General features: G+C 44.4%; 1 protein-coding gene across 2 annotated transcripts in view; it reads right to left on the reverse strand.

Moving 5' to 3' along the window:
• Positions 1-19,755, reverse strand: part of Snap29 (Synaptosomal-associated protein 29kDa) — a 131,218-nt gene that overhangs the window by 95,324 nt on the left and 16,139 nt on the right. For both annotated transcript variants that reach the window (XM_068372512.1, XM_068372511.1), the window contains exon 2: positions 18,163-18,284. In XM_068372512.1, the coding sequence (XP_068228613.1) occupies positions 18,163-18,284 (122 nt within the window). The remainder of the gene's footprint in view (positions 1-18,162; positions 18,285-19,755) is intronic.

Below are 19,755 nucleotides of genomic sequence, written 5' to 3' on the forward strand. Positions count from 1 at the left end.
CGCCGGAGCAGGGTCGCGAGCGACCTGGGGGCAAGAGGGTTGGCGCTGGTCCTGTAAGACCGGCACACTGTCCTGTGGGCGCGCTGGTCACGCTGGCGATCGTGGGCGCACATGGCGCGCATCAGGATGCGGTCGCACCGGAGTGCGAGGCTGCGCGGGGCGAGCCGCGTGAGGGCGCTCTGGAGTTCGTTGGGCAACCTTAGTTGTCTTAAATACAGGAACGGGGCGCGAAGCAGGAACAGGGCGAGATACTGGAGCGTCGTGCGCGATCGTATCGGTAGCAAGCTCGTGCGGTCTAGAGGGAGAGCCCAGAGGCGGCCGTGATCGCCAGTGCGCTAACTTGGGAGCCTCTTGGGCGACGCGCTGAGCTGTAGCGACGCGTGGTCGCGTTGGTGAGCGCGTGGGCGCTGGTGCAGGAACTACGCGATGGGTCCAAAGCAACGCGCGGGCGCATTGGTGTGCGCGTGAGCGCTGGAACTAGAACCGTGCGTGGGAGCGTGTCGCGCTTTTCCCCCGAGGGGCGCGACGAATCCGAAGGAACCTGTGGGCGCCTGTGCGCCAACTCAGAAACCTCCTGGACCGCGCGCGTTGAAACAGGAACTGGGGGGCGCCGAGGCGCTGGAGGGCGCAGGTGGCCGCTGGGGCACCGGTAGACGCATAGGCGCCGTATCAGGAACTGGGCGCGTGTGCGCAGGTGAGCGTGGTGGCACTATATCAGGAGTAGGGTGCGTATGCGCAGTTGGGCGCTTGCGCGCTACTTCAGGAACTGCTGGAGGGTGACAGGGCGCCGAAGGGCGTGGGCGCATAGGGTGACAGGGCGCCGAAGGGCGTGGGCGCATAGGGGGCCCCTGGCGGGTGGCAGGAACAGAGGCTCGAACGCTTAAGGTTGAGCGCCGAGGCGCTATATCAAGATCAGCAGGAACAACAGCAGGCGGGCGCGCAGGCGGTGCCTGGCGCTTAGGGGCGAGAGGCGCAGTTTCGCGCTCAAGTCCCTGCAGCCCCGAAGGGCCTGGAGACTGCGCAGGGGCAGTATCAGGTGGCGCGTAAAGCGCATCAGGATCTTTAGACGTAGATGGTCTGGGCGACAGGTCACAAAGTCCCGAAGGACGACCATCCTCCGAAGGGGATCGCGAACTATCCCCGGAGAGGTCTAGGTTGGTAGCTGGCAGGACAGGAGAACGGCGAGTCGTTTCCTCCGCAGAGGACTGTGGTGACGAAGAGGCGCCTCTTAACCCCTTTGAAGGGGGAAGGAAGGCCTCTACGGGGAAGGAAGGCCTCTACGGCGAAGGGGAGGACGAGCCTTCCGCCTTATACGCCCACGAGGGGCCGTGGGATCAGCAGGCTGACCATCGATGGGTCTCCGAAGAGGAGTCTCTATAAGTGAACTCCCCCGAGAGGGAGTATCACCGGCAGGAGAGACCGTGGGACTAAGCTCCTCCCTCGAAGGATGTTCAGAGGGGGAGTCAGAGCCTTCCGCTACCGCAGCCACAGGAACAGGAGTTTGGCCAGACCCACGGGATGTTTCCGACACAACAACGTCAACCACAGACAGAGGATCTATCTCCGCTGAAGTTGACGATTGTTCGGCAGCCGCACCCCATTTGATCATGTCAAACAGAGCTTCCTTGGAGGGCAAACCCTGCAGCCCCAAGGAAGCCCAAAGCTGAAACAGATCATTATTAGATACAACTACCTCCTCCGAGGAGGAAGGGGCAGCCGCCTCGCTATGGGAGGCAACGACCTCTCCCTCACCCCGGGATCGGTTAATAACATCAACAACATTACGGTCTACGCTACCACTCGCCGGCCTCTTGGAAGAGGCCGCTCGAGCGGGAGCTTCGGAGGAGGAAAGGGCGGCGGGAGAAGAAGACCGGGGATTTTCTCTCTTCCGAGAAGCCTCCGAAGGAGAAAGATCCCTTTTAGCCGCCTTCTTACCTCGCCGGGCAAACCTCTCCCACTGGGCGGTAGACCACTGGCGGCCGGAAAGTCCAGGGCACGTACGCATGACGAGTAATAGAGGCCAACTTCACACACACACTGAAAAGAAAAAGCAAACAAGATTATGGCAGTCAACAAAGAGTAGAGCGCTGACAGGTCTGTCGTCTCTCCGAGCCAAAAGTAAAGTGAGCTATTCACCGGTGTGTGTGATGGGGGAGGGGTAGCTAGCTACCCCTCCCTACCCCCCGCTAACAAGCGGTGGGGTAGGAAACCCTCGTTAAAACTTTATGGCTCGTCATTCAGCTACGCCGAAGTAATTACCCCATGTAAATAGCGTGGTTTGTATTTCAGTTACGGAACAAATACAAGTTAAACAACCACGGTGACATCACACATCCCTGTCTCAGTCCCACTCTCACCGGACCCAAATCGCTCACTTCATTTCCTATCCTAACACATGCTTTACTACCTTTATAAAAACTTTTCACTGCTTGTAACAACCTTCCACCAACTCCATATAACCTCATCACATTCCACATTGCTTCCCTATCAACTCTATCATACGCTTTCTCCAGATCCATAAACGCAACATACACATCCTTACCTTTTGCTAAATATTTTTCGCATATCTGCCTAACTGTAAAAATCTAATTCATACAACCCCTTCCTCTTCTAAAACCACCCTGTACTTCTAAAACTGCATTCTCTGTTTTATCCTTAATCCTATTAATCAGTACTCTACCATACACTTTTCCAACTACACTCAACAAACTAATACCCCTTGAATTACAACACTCATGCACATCTCCCTTACCCTTGTATAGTGGTACAATACACGCACAAACCCAATCTACTGGTACCATTGATAACACAAAACACATATTAAACAATCTCACCAACCATTCAAGTACAGTCACACCCCCCTCCTTCAACATCTCAGCTCTCCCACCATCCATACCAGATGCTTTTCCTACTCTCGTTTCATCTAGGGGAGAGATCATCAACAAATAGTGTTGAAAGAATATCTTGAGGAATGGCTGAGGATATCCCATTAATGGCTATTGCAAATAAAGTTACACTTAGCACACTACCCTGGGGAACTCCTCTTCCTGACATTTCCTCTCAGATAGGATTTCCCCCACTCTCATTTGAAAAAATCTATGCAAAATAAATGACTGTATAAATAATGGTAGCCCTCCTCGTAATCCCCAATCATGAATGGTTTTAAGTATACCATATCTCCATGCAGTGTCATATGCCTTTTCAAGGTAAAAAAAAAAAAACTGTTACATGGTGCTGTTTGGAAGCAAAGGTTTCACAAATAGAGGACTCAAGACATATCAACACATCAATTGTCGAGTGCATTTTCCTAAATCCACACTGAATGGGGAATGAAATACCCTTCTTTTCCAGGTACCACATCAGTCTTGCATTGACCATCTTCTCCATGATCTTACATAAACAAGATGTCGATTCAATTGGTCGATAGTTTGCTGCTAAAAACTTATCCTTACCGGGTTTTATAAAGACTAAAATAATAGCTAGTTCCCAAACACTTGGATAACTATGATCATGCCATATTCTGTTAATAATGCTTAAAATAAATAACTGGGTATTAAAAGGTACATTTTTAATCATCGCATATGGAATTCCATCGGGTCCAGGTGTTATATCGTTACACATAGCAAGTGCAGAATCAAATTCTCTTTCAGTAATGGTTGAATTGTATGACTCTTCCCTTCCTGTTCCAAAATTTAAAATTTTCTTTTCTTCAATAATCCTATAGTGGTGACCCGGAGCTGCTTCACACTTACATGATGCATTTGAGAAATGATCAGCCAGGGCATTGCTTACTTCGGTTGCTCCAGTCACATACTGACCTTCAACACTGGTGGTGGGTTTGGGGTGAATTTGCCTGCTACATTGTTTACTTTTCTCCCCACAGATGATGATGTGTTCTACTGTTAATGGAGGAAACAAACGACATCCAAGACTGGCGCCTAGCTTCTTTCATAGCATGACGAAACTGTGCTCTACATTTCTTGTATATGATTTAATTTTCCTTGGTATGGCGTCTGCACAATCGAGTTGAAGATCTTCTTGTGGCTCTGTGAAAGGCAGTTAGTTCTGAAGACTAACAAGGGACTGGTCGTCATTTGAATATTCCTGTTGTTTTAGGAATTGAATTGACTCCTGCTGTGTGAAGAGTTCCATTAATTAAGTCTATGGCAACATCAACACTTTCAAACTGTTCTACATTTCCTTCAATTTCGCTTAGCTCCCGAAATCTATCCCAGTCCGCCTTGTCAAGAGTCCATTGAGGTGATCTCTGTAAAGCTGGACCATTGTTGGTGTTTATAATGATTGGTGCATGATCACTAGTATGCCAATCATCTAATGTTATCCAATTAAAATCGAGAAGACAATTAGAGCTTGCAATTGATAGGTCAATGCAGGACAAGGTTACCTGTCTGAACATGTAAGCGTGTGGGCTCTCCTGTATTAAGGAATCCTACATCTTCATTCTCCAAAATTGATGATATAACATTACCCCTTACATTTGCCAAAACATCACCCCATAAAGGATGCCTACTATTAAGATCTAGTTACAGAAAAGGTTGTGGGAGTTGTTGAGTCACCTCTAATAAATTAGTATAAGAGATGTTATCATTTGGAGGCAAGTAAAGAGAACAGATTGTGTATTCTCTCCCTATATCATGTGTACAACCCCTGCCCGCAGAGGGGTACAGATAGACAAAGATATTTGGGGAACATCTCGACAAATATAATGAGACTTCTACCATGGCTCCCTACTCAGTGACCATACGGTGTCCTATAGCTACCATATTTGCAAGGACAAGGAGTATTAGCATCAAGCTTGCTCTCCTGTTGACATATTATTATGGGAGAATGCTCGTGAATTACAAGCTTAAATTCTTCATATTCGGCCTTTAAACCCTGACAATTCCATTGCATAATGGAGGAGAAAAGTATGTATTATTTTCTGGAAGACATCTTGGATGAAGTCTCCCCATTGACAGTTTATGATTTAACAATATTTTCTGTAGGCTTTGCAAGTGTGGGTCTTGATAAGTTAGGTTTTATACTAGCCTTTTCAGTGTTCTTTTTACCTAATTCTTGTGGGGGATGGTGGACCTCAGCTTGAATTTTTGATTGATTTAAGAAGTTTTCCTGTTGATCTGAAATGTCAACAGGCAGAACATCATATCTATTTGATGTCATAACTTTGATGTTTTTAATGGAAGGGGGTGAGAGAGATGGAGTTCTCTCTCTTTTCCTATTAACAGGTGGTGATCTATCAGCTTTTGAAGTTTCCCCACTACAGGTACACCTGATAACTCTGTTTTATGTGAAATCTCTATCGAATCAGGCAAAGATATAGCCTGAGAGAGGTTGGTACAGTCATACCTCTCTTCACGAATGTGTCTGCTTACAAAATTTTCAAGCTGCAAAACAAGATGCAAATATTTTTATGACTCGCTTTGCAAAAAAATTTTCATTTTAAGAAAAGATATTTGCCAGCCAGGCCAAGAATAAAATAGTCACCCATCACAAGGAGTTGAAGAAAATGGGTTCAAACATCAGAAAATGTAGCTGTAGTCTATAATAAGGGTAACTATAATAGTATAGTACATATGGAACTGTATATTTTGTATATGTACAGTATTGAAATGGAGTTTTTATGATAAAACAAAGTTTTATGAATACTTACCTGGCAGTTATATATATATAGCTGATATCTCTAAATCGGCAGAATTTTTCAAAACGAGGCAACCGCCTTGTGGTGGTTGGGAGGTAGGTGGTAACACCCGTCACAGGGTGGTCCAAGGAATCATTCCCATGTCTAAGACTTCAGTTCATCTATGCCCGACCTGTCTCCTGAGGGGAGGTGGGTGGGCCTTAGAATATATATATAACTGCCAGGTAAGTATTCATAAAACTTTGTTTTATCATAAAAACTCCATTTTTATGAATAGTACTTACCTGGCAGTTATATATATATAGCTGATTCACACATTTGGAGGAGGGAAACAGACAGTAAACATCGTTGGGGAAACAACAAAAGAGTTGTAGGAGATAAAAACACCTTGATTCCTTGTCTGCTAAGGTAGCTGATTCAAAGGTACAGCCTTTAGAGTGGCTTTCCCTTAGGAGTTATCCAGGAGTAAGCCTGCAAAGCTGCAAAAAACTCAATCGAGTCTGTCAAAGGGATAAGACCAACAACTTGACTAGACTTCTGAAACTACCTTTGCCCCATATAATAAAAACTGCAACCTTACTCAAACCAACCACCTAACCCTGCAACATAGACATAAACTATCTATCTAGACTGAGGGAACCGCACCACAAGACGAAGTCCACAGACCATCATAAAAACACAAACCCTCATACATGCATATAAACCAAGGTTGAGTGGGGTTATTAACTCCTTTGCCTAATACAGAAACCGCAGCTATGTATGGGCCCAAGGTATAGCACTTGCCAAAGTCTACTCTCACCTCTCTAAGTTAATGAGAAGAGAAGACAGAGTTGCTCCTCCAGAAAATAGCATCCATGAATAGCCTAACTAACATATATTCCTGATATGCCAGAGAGGTAGCAATGGCTCTCACTTCGTGAGCCCGTAATTTCAACAGGGCGAAGTGTTCCTCCTCACATAAGAGGTCGTGAGGTTAATGACATCAAACGTCGTAGGACAGGGTTACGAAGGGTTCTCGCTCTTTACGAGAAAGATGAACCTTAAGCCACAAACTGCCCTATCCTAATTGAAGTTCACCCTCTTCCCAATCGCCTGGACTTCGCTGACCTCTTGGCATTCGCTAGAGTCATTAGGGAGAGGGTTTTCTTTGCTACAACCCGAAGAGAGGCTAGCGAGATAGGTTCAAATTTCTTGGAGCACAGAAACTTAAACACCACATCCAGGTTTAAGAGTACCTATTACGTCGTCTGAAAAGGCCCAATGAGGTCCTGCAAACCTTGACTTTGGGACAACTCTAGGCCTCTATGCCTAAAGATGGCGGAGAGCATACTGCTGTATCCATTGATGGTAGATACAGCCAGCTTAGCATCCTGTCTGAGGTACAAGAAGAAGTCTGCAATCTGGCTCAGAAAGGTAGTGGATGAGGAAACCTGTGCCGCCTGCACCAAGCTCTAAAGGTCTCCCACCTAGATCGGTAGACTCTTTGTGAAGAGATCCTCCTTGCTCTGGCGATAGAATTTGTCGCTTGTGCCGAAAAGCCTCGAGATCTGACAAGCTTCTAGTCAGTCTGAAGGAAGTCAGTTAAGAGCAAGGGGGGTAAGATGATACCTCTCGAAGTGGGGCTGTTTGAGAAGATCTGGACTTGCCGAAGTCTTCTTGGGGAGTCCATCAACATGCCCATCACTTCCGAAAACCATTCCCTAGCAGGCCAGAATGGCGCCGCTATGATCATTCGCCCCGAATCGAAGAGAGCGAATTTCCTGAAGACCAAATAGATGATCTCGAACGGGGGCAACGTAAACATGTCCACCCCTGACCAATCCATCAGGAAGGAGTCCACTGCCAGAACTTCCTCATCCGGGACTAGGGAGCAGCAGTAGGGGGTCCTCTTCTTCCAGTTGGAGGCAAAAAGGTCTGATACAGGTCTGCCCCACAACATCCAGAGACTGAGAGACTTGCGGGTTGAGAGACCATTCTGAGGGAAAAACAAGTCTCTTCCTGCTGAGCATGTTTATCCCATTGATTCTTGCCCTAGAACAAACCTCCTTTCTAGATCCAAGAAAATCAGAACGAAGGCGTCCTTGATCTCGACACACGATTCAACTAGTGTCATCACGAAGTCCTAGATTCTCCTGTTCAAAGTCATGCCCCATGCTAGAACTTTGACATCAAGCGTCCTGAAAGACGAGGCGCCGATCGTCTCGTAAGACGTGGCGCCGATAGTCCTGTAAGACGTGGTGCCAAAAGTCCTGTAAGACGTGGAGCCAAGAGGTTAACAGAGCGAGACGCTGAACGTTCTAAAAGACAAGGTGCTGAGCGTCCTGGTGTCAGAAGAGACTCTTCTTGCTGACAGGAAGACCTAATTATTCGATAAGCTCAACATTATCTAAAAATGAAGATACAGGGACGCTCTGATTTCTCCAGAGAGCAGCATTCCGCTACATAAAGCAAAAGTTACGTGAACATGAGAGGGGCGGAGCTGAGATCAAAACACACGCCCGAAACTGACCCATTCTTCCTTGTAAACAAACCCCAGATAAAGTTTGATTGCATAGCCTGCCACTTAGACTCCTCTCTAGAACTGGGAGAGAGAATCGTTGTAGCTAAAAACTAAAGGAGGTTTCCCTATAAAAAGAAAAAGTAATCCTCCTTCAGAAGAAGTACTGACCAAAGGTCTGCTCCCCTCTTCTCCAAAGATTTTGATGTCTCCGTGGAGGACTTTGACTTCTGAACGAAGGCGTAAAGAGCATTTACGTCCAGGACCGGACAAAAGACTCCCTCTCCCAAAAGAGAGACATTGAAGTTGCAAAGTCGGTTAGGCAGAAAAGTCTTATCGGAGTAACTAACAAAGGAGGATTCACTAGGAAAAAGATTTCGCATCCATCCCAGAAAAAACACGGACCAAAGGTCTGCTCCTCTCTCCCAGGCTCGCCAGAAGTAGCAAAGTCTGGATCCTACTGTTGTTAGTCATCAAATGTTTCTGTTTTAAGAAACAAAAATTAATATATTCTTAAAGCTCCATTAATGACCACGTGAAAACTCAGAGGGTGGGGAACATGGAGCAACAGAACTTATGATCCTCTCCTTCTGTTAACCTCAAACAATTCAACAGGAGAAAAGTGATCACTAAAGTCATCCTTGACAGAGAGCTTATAAGACGTGGCGTCGCCCTGAAAGGACAAGGCGGCGATCGTCCTATCATCCTGAAAGACGAGGCTGCCCTCGTCCCGAAAGACGAGGCTGCCCACGTCCCGAAAGACGAGGCTGCCCACGTCCCGAAAGACGAGGCTGCCCTCGTCCCGAAAGACGAGGCTGCACTCGCCCCGAAAGACGAGGCTGCAATCGCCCCGAAAGACGAGGCTGCACTCGCCCCGAAAGAGGAGGCTGCACTCACCCCGAAAGACGAGGCTGCACTCACCCCGAAAGACGAGGCTGCACTCACCCCGAAAGACGAGGCTGCACTCGCCCCGAAAGACGAGGCTGCACTCGCCCTGAAAGACGAGGCTGCATTCGTCCTGAAAGACGAGGCTGCATTCACCGTGAAAGACGAGGCTGCATTCGTCCTGAAAGACGAGGCAGCATTAGTCCTGAAAGACGAGTCTGCATTAGCCCTGAAAGACGAGGCTGCATTCGTCCTGAAAGACGAGGCAGCATTCGCCCTGAAAGACGAGGCTGCATTCGTCCTGAAAGACGAGGCAGCATTCGCCCTGAAAGACGAGGCTGCATTCGTCCTGAAAGATGAGGCAGCATTCGCCCTGAAAGACGAGGCTGCATTCGCCCTGAAAGACGAGGCAGCATTCGCCCTGAAAGACGAGGCTGCATTAGTCCTGAAAGACAAGGCAGCATTCGTCCTGAAAGACGAGGCAGCATTCGTCCTGAAAGACGAGGCAGCATTCGTCCTGAAAGACGAGGCAGCATTCGTCTTGAAAGACGAGGCAGCATTCGCCCTGAAAGACGAGGCAGCATTCGCCCTGAAAGACGAGGCAGCATTCGCCCTGAAAGACGATACAGTACAGCATTCACCCTGAAAGACGAGGCTGCATTTGCTCTGAAAGACGAGGCTGCATTCGTCCTGAAAGACGAGGCAGCATTCGTCCTGACAGGCGAGGCAGCATTCGCTCTGCAAGATGAGGCTGCATTAGTCCTGAAAGACGAGGCAGCATTCGTCCTGAAAGACGAGGCTGCCCACGTCCCGAAAGACGAGGCAGCATTCGTCCTGAAAGACGAGGCTGCATTCGTCCTGAAAGACGAGGCAGCATTCGTCCTGAAAGACGAGGCTGCATTCATCCTGAAAGACGAGGCTGCATTCGTCCTGAAAGACGAGGCAGCATTCGTCCTGAAAGACGAGGCTGCATTCGTCCTGAAAGACGAGGCAGCATTCGTCCTGAAAGACGAGGCTGCATTCGCCCTGAAAGACGAGGCTGCATACGTCCTGTCTTGAAAGACTTAGCGCCGAGCGTTAAGGCAAAATGATATTCACTTTGCCACTTGGCGCGTTCGGTTCCGACCAGAGGGTTCATAAAGCCGACTGGCGCTCTGGGACAAAAACCGAGTCAATGATGGTTTGTAAGCATTGATATTAGCAGAGAATATCTATGACTTAAGAATTGCCATTAAAATCAAAAGTGATGCAATGCAAAATTCTAAAAGCAGTGTAAGAATCTTAACGTTCAACGCTCTTTGCTTTACCATGGCAAGGGCGAGCATTCTTGGGAACGTTAACAGGAACGCTCACGAGGGCGTTTGCTCGTGAGCTAACGCCTCTCGTTTCCTTTCGCCGATCGACGTTCCTTCTCCCATGGGCCGGGGAGCTTGGAAGAGGTCTAAGGCTAGGAAAACAACGTCCCTGTGCTAAAGAATCCAATGCCTAATTTAGCACTGAAAACTTGCACTATTGAACTCTTACACAAAAAACCATAACAGTCCTGCCCGTTGTGAGAGAACTTATTCTTCTGCCACGGGCTTGAATGAGAAAGCAAAATCGTCTCTAGTACTTGCTATATAAACTAACAAAATATTTTTATAGAATATAAAACTGACATTTCCATAATAAAATAAACTTTCAAACATACTTACCCGGCGGTCACAAAAAGAAAAAACCACCGGGCAAGAGTTGAGAATAAAAATAGATGTTGAAGACACTCACCCGGTAGTTACATATAACCACCGGTAAAATTAAATGTCATAAATACCTACCCGGTAGTTACATACAAACGCCGGGAAAGTTATACGTTAAAGATTAAAATGAACAGAAAAAAGGGAAAACAAATGTAATCCACAATTAATTCAAAGGGAATTCAAAAACAAGCGAGTTGTAATGATAAAAAGAACAGATATAGCAATAACGTAACTATATATATAAATGTAAACAATAGGAACATATAAATGAAAATGCTACTAAAACTAGAATTTCCATATAAATTAGTTGTTGTTGGAGAAAAATAGCCAACACTTTAATTCCCATAGCGAAAAGAACGCTACCAAGGCATGTTGGGACTGCACCGATAGTAACGAGTAACAGCGCAAATTAACCATACGCTAGTTCTATTTAATTTATGAAATTAGATCGAAGATTTAAAGAACGAATACCAAATGGACAAATATTTCTTTAAAATTTTACATTAAAAGTTAAAAAACTTATATAAGTAGAATTCCTCCCATTCTTTGCATAAAACAAATAAAGAGAATTGCAAGACATACATGAAGATTACGTCACACGACTGTGACGTCATAGAGTTGCCAGAACGTATTTCCGTCATCAGGATTAAAAACTTCGCAACTAAAATATAGTGCACAAACAAAACCTCTGCATACAAACTGTGAGGATCAACCGACACTTTCGGTAACCTCATCTTGCATACATCACTCGCACAAACACGAAAATTAAGTTATCACTCATGATAAACAAAGTAAATAATAATAATAAAACACGATTGCCAAAACCCTAAATCAGTGTACTTCACCAAACGAAGTCCAAAAAAGCGAAGAAGGGAAAATGATTCGAAAAACTCTCAATGGTGGACCGACGATGTTCTCGATCCAGCCGGCAGAGATGAACTGAAGTCTTAGACATGGGAATGATTCCTTGGACCACCCTGTGACGGGTGTTACCACCTACCTCCCAACCACCACAAGGCGGTTGCCTCGTTTTGAAAAATTCTGCCGATTTAGAGATATCAGCTATATATATATAACTGCCAGGTAAGTACTATTCATAAAACTGTATGTATTGTATTATTTTCCATTTTTTTCTACATTATACTATGTAAATGTGGAAAAGCACATCAGCATCCTGGAAAGTCAAGATAATCAGTGACGTTCCAGGGACTTTATGCACTTTCCACACAGTCAAAGGACACATGGCCAATATCTCCTCTTCTGTAATCTCATATAAGTTTCTATTGAAAACCACTCCTTCCATAACTGAAGTTTAGATGGGGTTTCACATTCAACTTTGTCCTCATTCTCTGTCTTTAAATTGCAAAGTATAACCGATTGTGTTTCTGATTTGGCACTTATGAGGAAACTGTTCTTTTCAAAACGAGACAATCTCCTGGAGCAATGGTACCTAGTTTCTTTTGAAGAAATTTACTTATCTTAAAATAATTTCCTGTACTCCCTTTTGACTGAGCAATAAGCCACTTTGCTGGTTTTGGCTTTCTCTGAGAGGGTACAACTACCTCTATACTGTACCTTTATCAATCCAACCTGCAGGTTTGTATATATCTAGAACCTTAGGTACCCCATTGCAAAGACCACCCTTGATGTTCAAATTATTGATTTTAATATCCATAATATCACTGATTGCACTGAATGCTTCATCATGATTATCAAATGATATCCATGAATCCCATGTGTCATTTTCAAGCTTCATTCAAATTTCTTTGATATGACCATAACATTGAAATGATTTATACAGCACATCATAATTAGTTTCTATGGGAATTTGAGCAACATGAAGGATTCGCAAATTCTCTATGTCACCCAAATTACTTTATTTTTGAGCATCAGTAGCATGGCCCTTTAGAGTTTCCAGGTCGTCAACAGAGGGATTAGTTTTCAAAGCTGAAGCAAGCCAGGTTATCCACCTCTTATCGGAGGATGTCAGTCCTCATATCCCATGTGGCCTAACACGAGAAGAGGCTTCAGCGACGACCAATCCTCTATAAGAGAGGGCTGCCTCTCTTAAAGTGGGCGTACAATGGTCATTGGGGGTAGTTAGCCCCTCCCACCGACAACTCTAATGCCTGGCGTCACCCATTACCTGCAAATATGGGTGACTTAAACCAGATCACTGGAGCCTGACTCTTAACAGACTAAGTCTGCACCCAATGGGGTCTACCTGAGGGTGATGGAGTCAGAATTTGAACAGGTTGAGATGGCATGCCATCCATCCCACTCTGTGCCAAATCCAAAGATGCATTCAAACTATAATCATACTAACCAAAGGCATCAAAAAGTTCATGCCCAAGAGGAAGAGATGGGAGAATAAAAGAAATAACCAAAAGGAAGAGAGAAAGTGCTGACAAATTTAGTTGGATCAACAATTGGGCACCAAGGTCCTGTGAGAAAGCAGTTCCTACCGTTCATCAGAGCCCAGCCGCTAATCCTTAAGGGCCGCCACCCTAGTCAAGGCTTCCGCATTTGGGGGGTGAGGGTTGAGAGAACTATCTTTGTCCTTTGTTCCTGAATTTGTGGCCAAAACCAAAAATCACGTTCATACTGTAATTATATCAGATTTGACTTTTTCATGATCTTGTCTGTCAGAGGTAACTGATGACCCGGATGACATGTTACTATGTCATGTAAGAGAAGTACATAAATATTTGTAGAGGATAACATTTCAGGTCTAAAATCTCCAACTTATTTTGTGAGCACTGGCTGCTCCAAAAAGAAAGTTTCCAAAAAAACCATTTCTTTCTGTTTGAAAGAAACTATCATGACAGACTATTATTCTCAGGGAAAGCATCTCCAAGGGGCCCCTCATGCACATGGTATACGTGGGCTTGCTCCAGCCTTAGCATTCCGCAAAAACTAATCAGTACCTAAAGTTCTAAAAGCAGGAGTCTGAAAAATACATACCACTTTTATAAATCCCTACCTTAAAGATTGAACACGGGTCCTTAGACGCCTTTTCCATAGGACCTATTGTGTCTGCACAACAAATACTGTAATCTAACTCTAAACTATTATGGGACATGTAACTGCTCTTATCACAGGCATCGGTTAGTCTTTGCATAATAAAGGTATATATCATAAGGGCGAATGGTAACTTTGGTAGGACTTGAAGCCCTCACTTGAAATCTCCCTAATACAAGTAAGAATACCTTATTTTTTGTTTGTGTATAGGCTGCTACACTATATTCATGATACAGCATATTGAACATATTTAATAATATAAACCCTTTAATGTTCATGTCATTTTTACCCTGCACTGTTCACAAATGCTTCACTTTGATCTCTTGCTATTACTATATTAATTGTATCTTGAGAGAGAGGGCAGACCTCCTACCTTCACGGAAAATTCCTCCCACCTCAGGAAGGGTCCCCATAAAAATGGCTCAGAAGTTTGTATCCCCATAGGAATAAACTACAAATTTTACGTAATTTGTATTTTTCAAAGCTATACAAACCAGAGTCATTTACCAAAGGTCCCAACTCAGCCACGCCTCAAGTTTTTGACCAGAAGAGCGCATCATGTCCAGCAGTTGACCAGCATGACAATCTACCGATTTTTTAGTGATTTTCTGGCCGTATAAAACGAAACTAGAAGTAACCCCATATAAATGACTCTGGTTTGTATAGCTATTGCTAGAAAAAATGCAAATTATATAAAATTTGGAGCATTTTGAGATTTTGGGCTTCAAAGTTTTTTGTTGATATTGGGTGAATATATTTTAGCATGCATAAGTATGACAAATTCGTATATAATTTGTATTATTCCTAACGATACAAACCTTAGCTATTTATTTAGGGGTATTACTTTCTGCGAAGCTGAAATGACAAGCCATTACAATTTAGCAAGGGTTAACTACCCACACCACTAGTTAGCAGAGGTAGTGGGGGGTAGCTTGCTATCGCTCCCACTCACACACCTGTGATTTAGCTCACTTTGCTTGGAGGTAGGACTTCAAGGGGGATAGGGCTAGCGGGTAAGTTTGTATAAATAGCTAAGGTTTGTATCGTTAGGAAAAATACAAATCATCTACGAATTTGTCATTTGTTCCGTAACTAGAATACAAACCTATGCTATTTATTTAGGGGTGACTCACCCATTAGGAAGGGTGGACGTCCCTGCCAATCTGGCTTTTGAGTTTACCCGGGGGCTCCTTATCCGAGTATGTTAGTACTCAAAAATAAGGAATCCCTGTGCCTCGCTAAAACCTTGCTACGCAAGGTCCGCAGCCAACGCAAGTTGTGTGTTGAGATATTTAGAAGTATGACTGTCTAGGTAAAGTTATTCAGAGTCTTTTTGTAGGAAAACCTGTTGTAACCAAGACTTTCCCAATACCACCTCGCCAGGGTATGGGGACGCAACAGTATTAGCTTAATACTAGGTACACAAGGAAGCATGGTTTACCTGCAGTGGTTTCAGGTTAGCTTATGCAGAGAACCCAGGATGCTGCTTTCCCTAAGAGAAGAGAGGATGAAGAGAAGAGAGGATGAAGAAAAGAATAAGAGCCAGTCAAATCTTTTCATTCACACAGACTAAAACCGGTTAACAGTGCCCTCAACCTACTACTACTTGTCCAATAAGGAGCTTGAAGCATACAACCAGCTGTTGTGCAGCCACCACAGGACTGATAGAGATCGTATCGAGTTTCTGTGGGTCACGTCTTGCTGGAGAAAGATTGTGAAAGTCACCTGGAGCATTCACACCATTGCTTGTAAAACCTGCATCACAGAGTAATCTGCTTAGAAGGGCCAGGGGCATAGCTATGCCCCTGACATTGTGAGTCAACATGTTGGATGAGGATCTGGATTCAGAGCGTAATTGATGATGATGTTTTGGTGATCCTCCTTTTGTCTCTCCCAGTGCTGATGACAAGAGAAAGGACCCGGGTGGGCTGTTGCTGTTCTCTTGAGGTAGAGCCTCATGCCTTACCCCGGGTACAGTAACAGATGATCTGGATCGTCAGTTACCAAGTGGAGACTCGTGTAGGATCCGTCACCTCTGGAGACTGTGTCTGGCAACATACTCTGGGACGAAACTGAATGTTGCCTTTCACCCTTCTCATTAACTAACGAAGAGGTGCTGCAAGTGAGGCCTGGCAGGCCTTGTACACTTGAGGTAGCACCTGAGCACCCTTAAAGGACATAGTAACAACTGATCAGGATTTTCAGTTACCTCTCGAAGACTTAAACCCTGAAAAGATAAAGCCTGAGGTCTGGTAATAATAGGTTCTGGGTCTTGGCTACGAACTCAGGGATGAAGGAGAGAGAGAACTGCCTCCACTCCCTTAAATGGGTGATGCTGAAAGATAATCCATGCTGTTCATAGACCCACTTAGCCAAGGCTAAGGCAAGCAGGAACACCATCTTTAGGGTAAGGTCTGTGTTGGAGGCATGTCTCAAGAGGTTCATAAGGTGCCCTCTTCAAGGAATTTAAAACCTTTACGACATTCAAAGAAATGTCTCCTATGATACCAACCACAGGAGACAGCCATCAACAACTTGCTGGAATCCAGACATCTGCTTCGCAGTCTCTTGAGAAAAGCCTTTCTGCGAGAGGAGATACTGTACTGGATAACCTCTACTCGTGAAGATGAAGGGACTCCACTGCTCTGTGACAAATCCTGACATGTGGTTGCATTAACAGGCCTGGTAGGCGAGGAAGTTCTCTCAGACCCCCTGTTAGCAGGTAAAGAAGGTGTGTACCACTCCATGTGTGGTCACTACAGTGCTATTAGACACATGCGCAATTTTGGGGTCGCTCCAACCCAATTCTGGACCCTTCTTAGTAGGCAGAACAGAAAAGCATAATCGTTGAGGCTGACCCACAGAGGCTAGAATGTGTACTTGAACACTGCTGCTGGATCTGGCACCAGAAAGCAATAAACTGTGGCAAACAAGTCGATCATCGGAAAACCCCAAAAAGTCAGAACCTCTGCCACTATCTGAGGACAGAAAGACCATTCATCTCCAATGATTTCTGCCCTCCTGCTTCATTTGTCCGCAACTATGTTTTTGTTGCCAGGGATAAAACCGGTCAAGAGAGAGATCATGTCGGCAACTGCCCACTTGTGGGTCCTTACTGCTAACTGGCTCAGTTGGTGAGACATCATTCCTCTTTGTTTAGAGATGTAGGACAACAAGGAATGTTGTTGCTCATCAACAACACAAAGTGTCCTTTGAGGGTTAACCATGCTGCTATCATTTCCAGGATATTGATATGCTCCTCGCAGTCTTGCTCTGACCAGATTCCCGATCTCATGTGCTCCCCGAGGCGTGCTCCCCACCCCTCCCTGGATACATCTGAGAACAGATGAAACTCCAGAGGGGAAGTCGCGTGCAGAAATCCCCTTCAGAGGTTTCCTTCTTCTACCCAACACAAAAGGTAATTCCTGAATTTTGCTCTGATAGGAACTAGTGAGAGAGGATTGTCTTAATGCTGGGACCATGATGACTTCAGCTCCCACTGCAGGGACCGTAGGTGATGTCTGCCCCCGGGAATTAGACACTCCAACGATGTTAGGCAGCCAAGAAGAACCAACGGGGAAAGGTCACAGGGTAGCGTACCAGAGCTCAGAGGAAGAATCCCTTCTAAACTTCCTCTTCCTGTCATACGCTAACAATTGGGAGGGTGACCACTCCCGACACTCATTACAAGGAGAAACCTGACTGCAAGAGTGAGCTCGACAGTCAGGGCACAAAAGATAAGGACTCGTCTCCTTCGTACTCATGAAGATGCCGCATTTGAGGTACAACACCCACCGGACAATTCTGCATATCTGCAGGCTTCCTCATGAAAGACACACACACTCACTAACACGCTGGAAAGAAAATAGAAAGTATTAGTATAGTAAGTCTGCCAAAAATTCAAGCCAGCGGGAATGTCTGTTTTCACTAAATGCTGATATCAAAGTGACTACCGTATTTAGTGAAAAGGCGGAGGGAGGAGGCTTCCCTGCTCCAAATCGTTGAATACCAGCCACTTATTTACACCTTGTTACACAATTTTAACTGCTGTGTATTCCAGCAGTGCTGTTATCTCTATTTAATGGATGACAGTTTGTATTTGTACTGGAACAGCTGTGATTTAGTAAGAGAGTTCTCCTTTGAGATTTCATTTTGATACAAAATCTCCAGAATTCTTTTGTCTATCGGATGATACCTGCTAATGCCAAATTTTAGGCATTTCTTACGTAAGCCAGATTTATATACAAGGAGGATTTTTCTTCTTACTTCAATGAATGAATTATAAAAACATAGGCAGGCATCTCATGAATAAAGACTTAGTCCGGACCTTACAAGTAAAAAAAAAATTGTCAGTATTTTCAAACCTGTCTCATCTGTTGCAGTAGCTCCTGCCGTCTTATTTCAGCTTCATGAGCAGCACGTTGCTCAGGCCCTGGAGGTAACTTGTCTGCTGCCAAATAAGTTGCACTAGATGTGTTCAGGAACTCTGCAATAAGTTTTAGTGTTCATTATGTAAATTTCTTAATAACATTTAGCACATACAGTATTCCTTATACATAACTACATAAATATAAAACACAGTTTTGAACCATGGCCTAACTAAAGTTCTGGAGGAGCTCTGTTTACTAGAAAGTAGAAAAAAAAATAAATACAAAATGCTATACAGTACAGTTTTCAGCATTTCAAACCTATCCATATAGCTAGAGCCTACAATACATGGACAAAACTTATCTAAGACCCCAAAAGTTAAAAGTTTGCATTACATGGATGGCCACTTTGTACCAAGAGGTAATTAAGTTCAGTAGAGCCATTGGACAAATTATGGAAAACTTTGCATGCTTTTCTTTACATAATTAAGAAGTTCCAAATCTCAATTTGTTCTTATTGACATTGGCAGGTTAACTCTGTATATCTTAACTCATCACTGCAGAGATAATGGAAAACTTCAGACACCTTAACTATTCACTTCAGGTGACACTTCTGTTTCAAGGTCTTATTCCAAATATCTTTTTATCCACTGTTATTAAAATGACAATTATTGATTATCAAAGTTCTTTGGAAAGCAGGTAAGCTACAAACATTGTTTTTATTTTGCTAAATTATTTCCTAATCTGAACTGCCAAATTACTGAAAATAAGCTACTTAAAGTAAAAATACAGTGATGTTGTTCAAACAAGCCAAACTCAGCATATCTCTATGGGTGGCCAATGGCCAACCAGAGAATGACACTGAAATGTTTCAAAATAATATTTTCATAATAAAATAAATTTTCGAACATACTTACCAGGTGGTTACAGTATATAAATATAGCTTTAGTCTCTGACGTCCCGGCAGAAATTCAAAACTCGCGGCAATCGCAGATTGAGTAGCCAGGTGTACCACCTGCGCACCCTCACGCGAAGGTACTTAGAAACATTCCATGAATCCTCAGATTTTCCATGCCCATAGACTGTCTCTCTAGAGGGGAGGAGGGAGGGAATCAAATTGATATAACCACCGGGTAAGTATGTTCAAAAATTTATTTTATTATGAAAATATAATTTTTAAACTGACTTACTCAGTGGTTATATAAATATAGCTGATTGACACCCTTGGTGGAGGGTCAGAGACAGCCAACATTGTTGGAATTTTACTTAAGAGTTAATAAACCTTAAGGGTTCGTACCTGATAAGGAAGCCGACTTCAATGAATACTTTCATTATGTTCGCTTTCCTTATGAGATCCAGCGATCCACCCAGGGGGCTGAAGACCTCTAGGAGCTGTCAGACCAGTGTAAATACCTCTATATTGACAGGACCTCCTCCAATACCCTTGTTCCGGGCACTCTCAAGGAACAAAATGACCACCTGACTAAAATCAATGATTGTGGAAGATTGTCGCAATCTCCACGAACAACCATAAAAATACAAAAGTTCCAAGAGAAGAAAAGGGTATAGGATTATGGGAACGTAGTGGTG

Source organism: Palaemon carinicauda, chromosome 4 (assembly GCF_036898095.1).
Source record: "Palaemon carinicauda isolate YSFRI2023 chromosome 4, ASM3689809v2, whole genome shotgun sequence".
Lineage (NCBI taxonomy): Eukaryota > Metazoa > Arthropoda > Malacostraca > Decapoda > Palaemonidae > Palaemon > Palaemon carinicauda.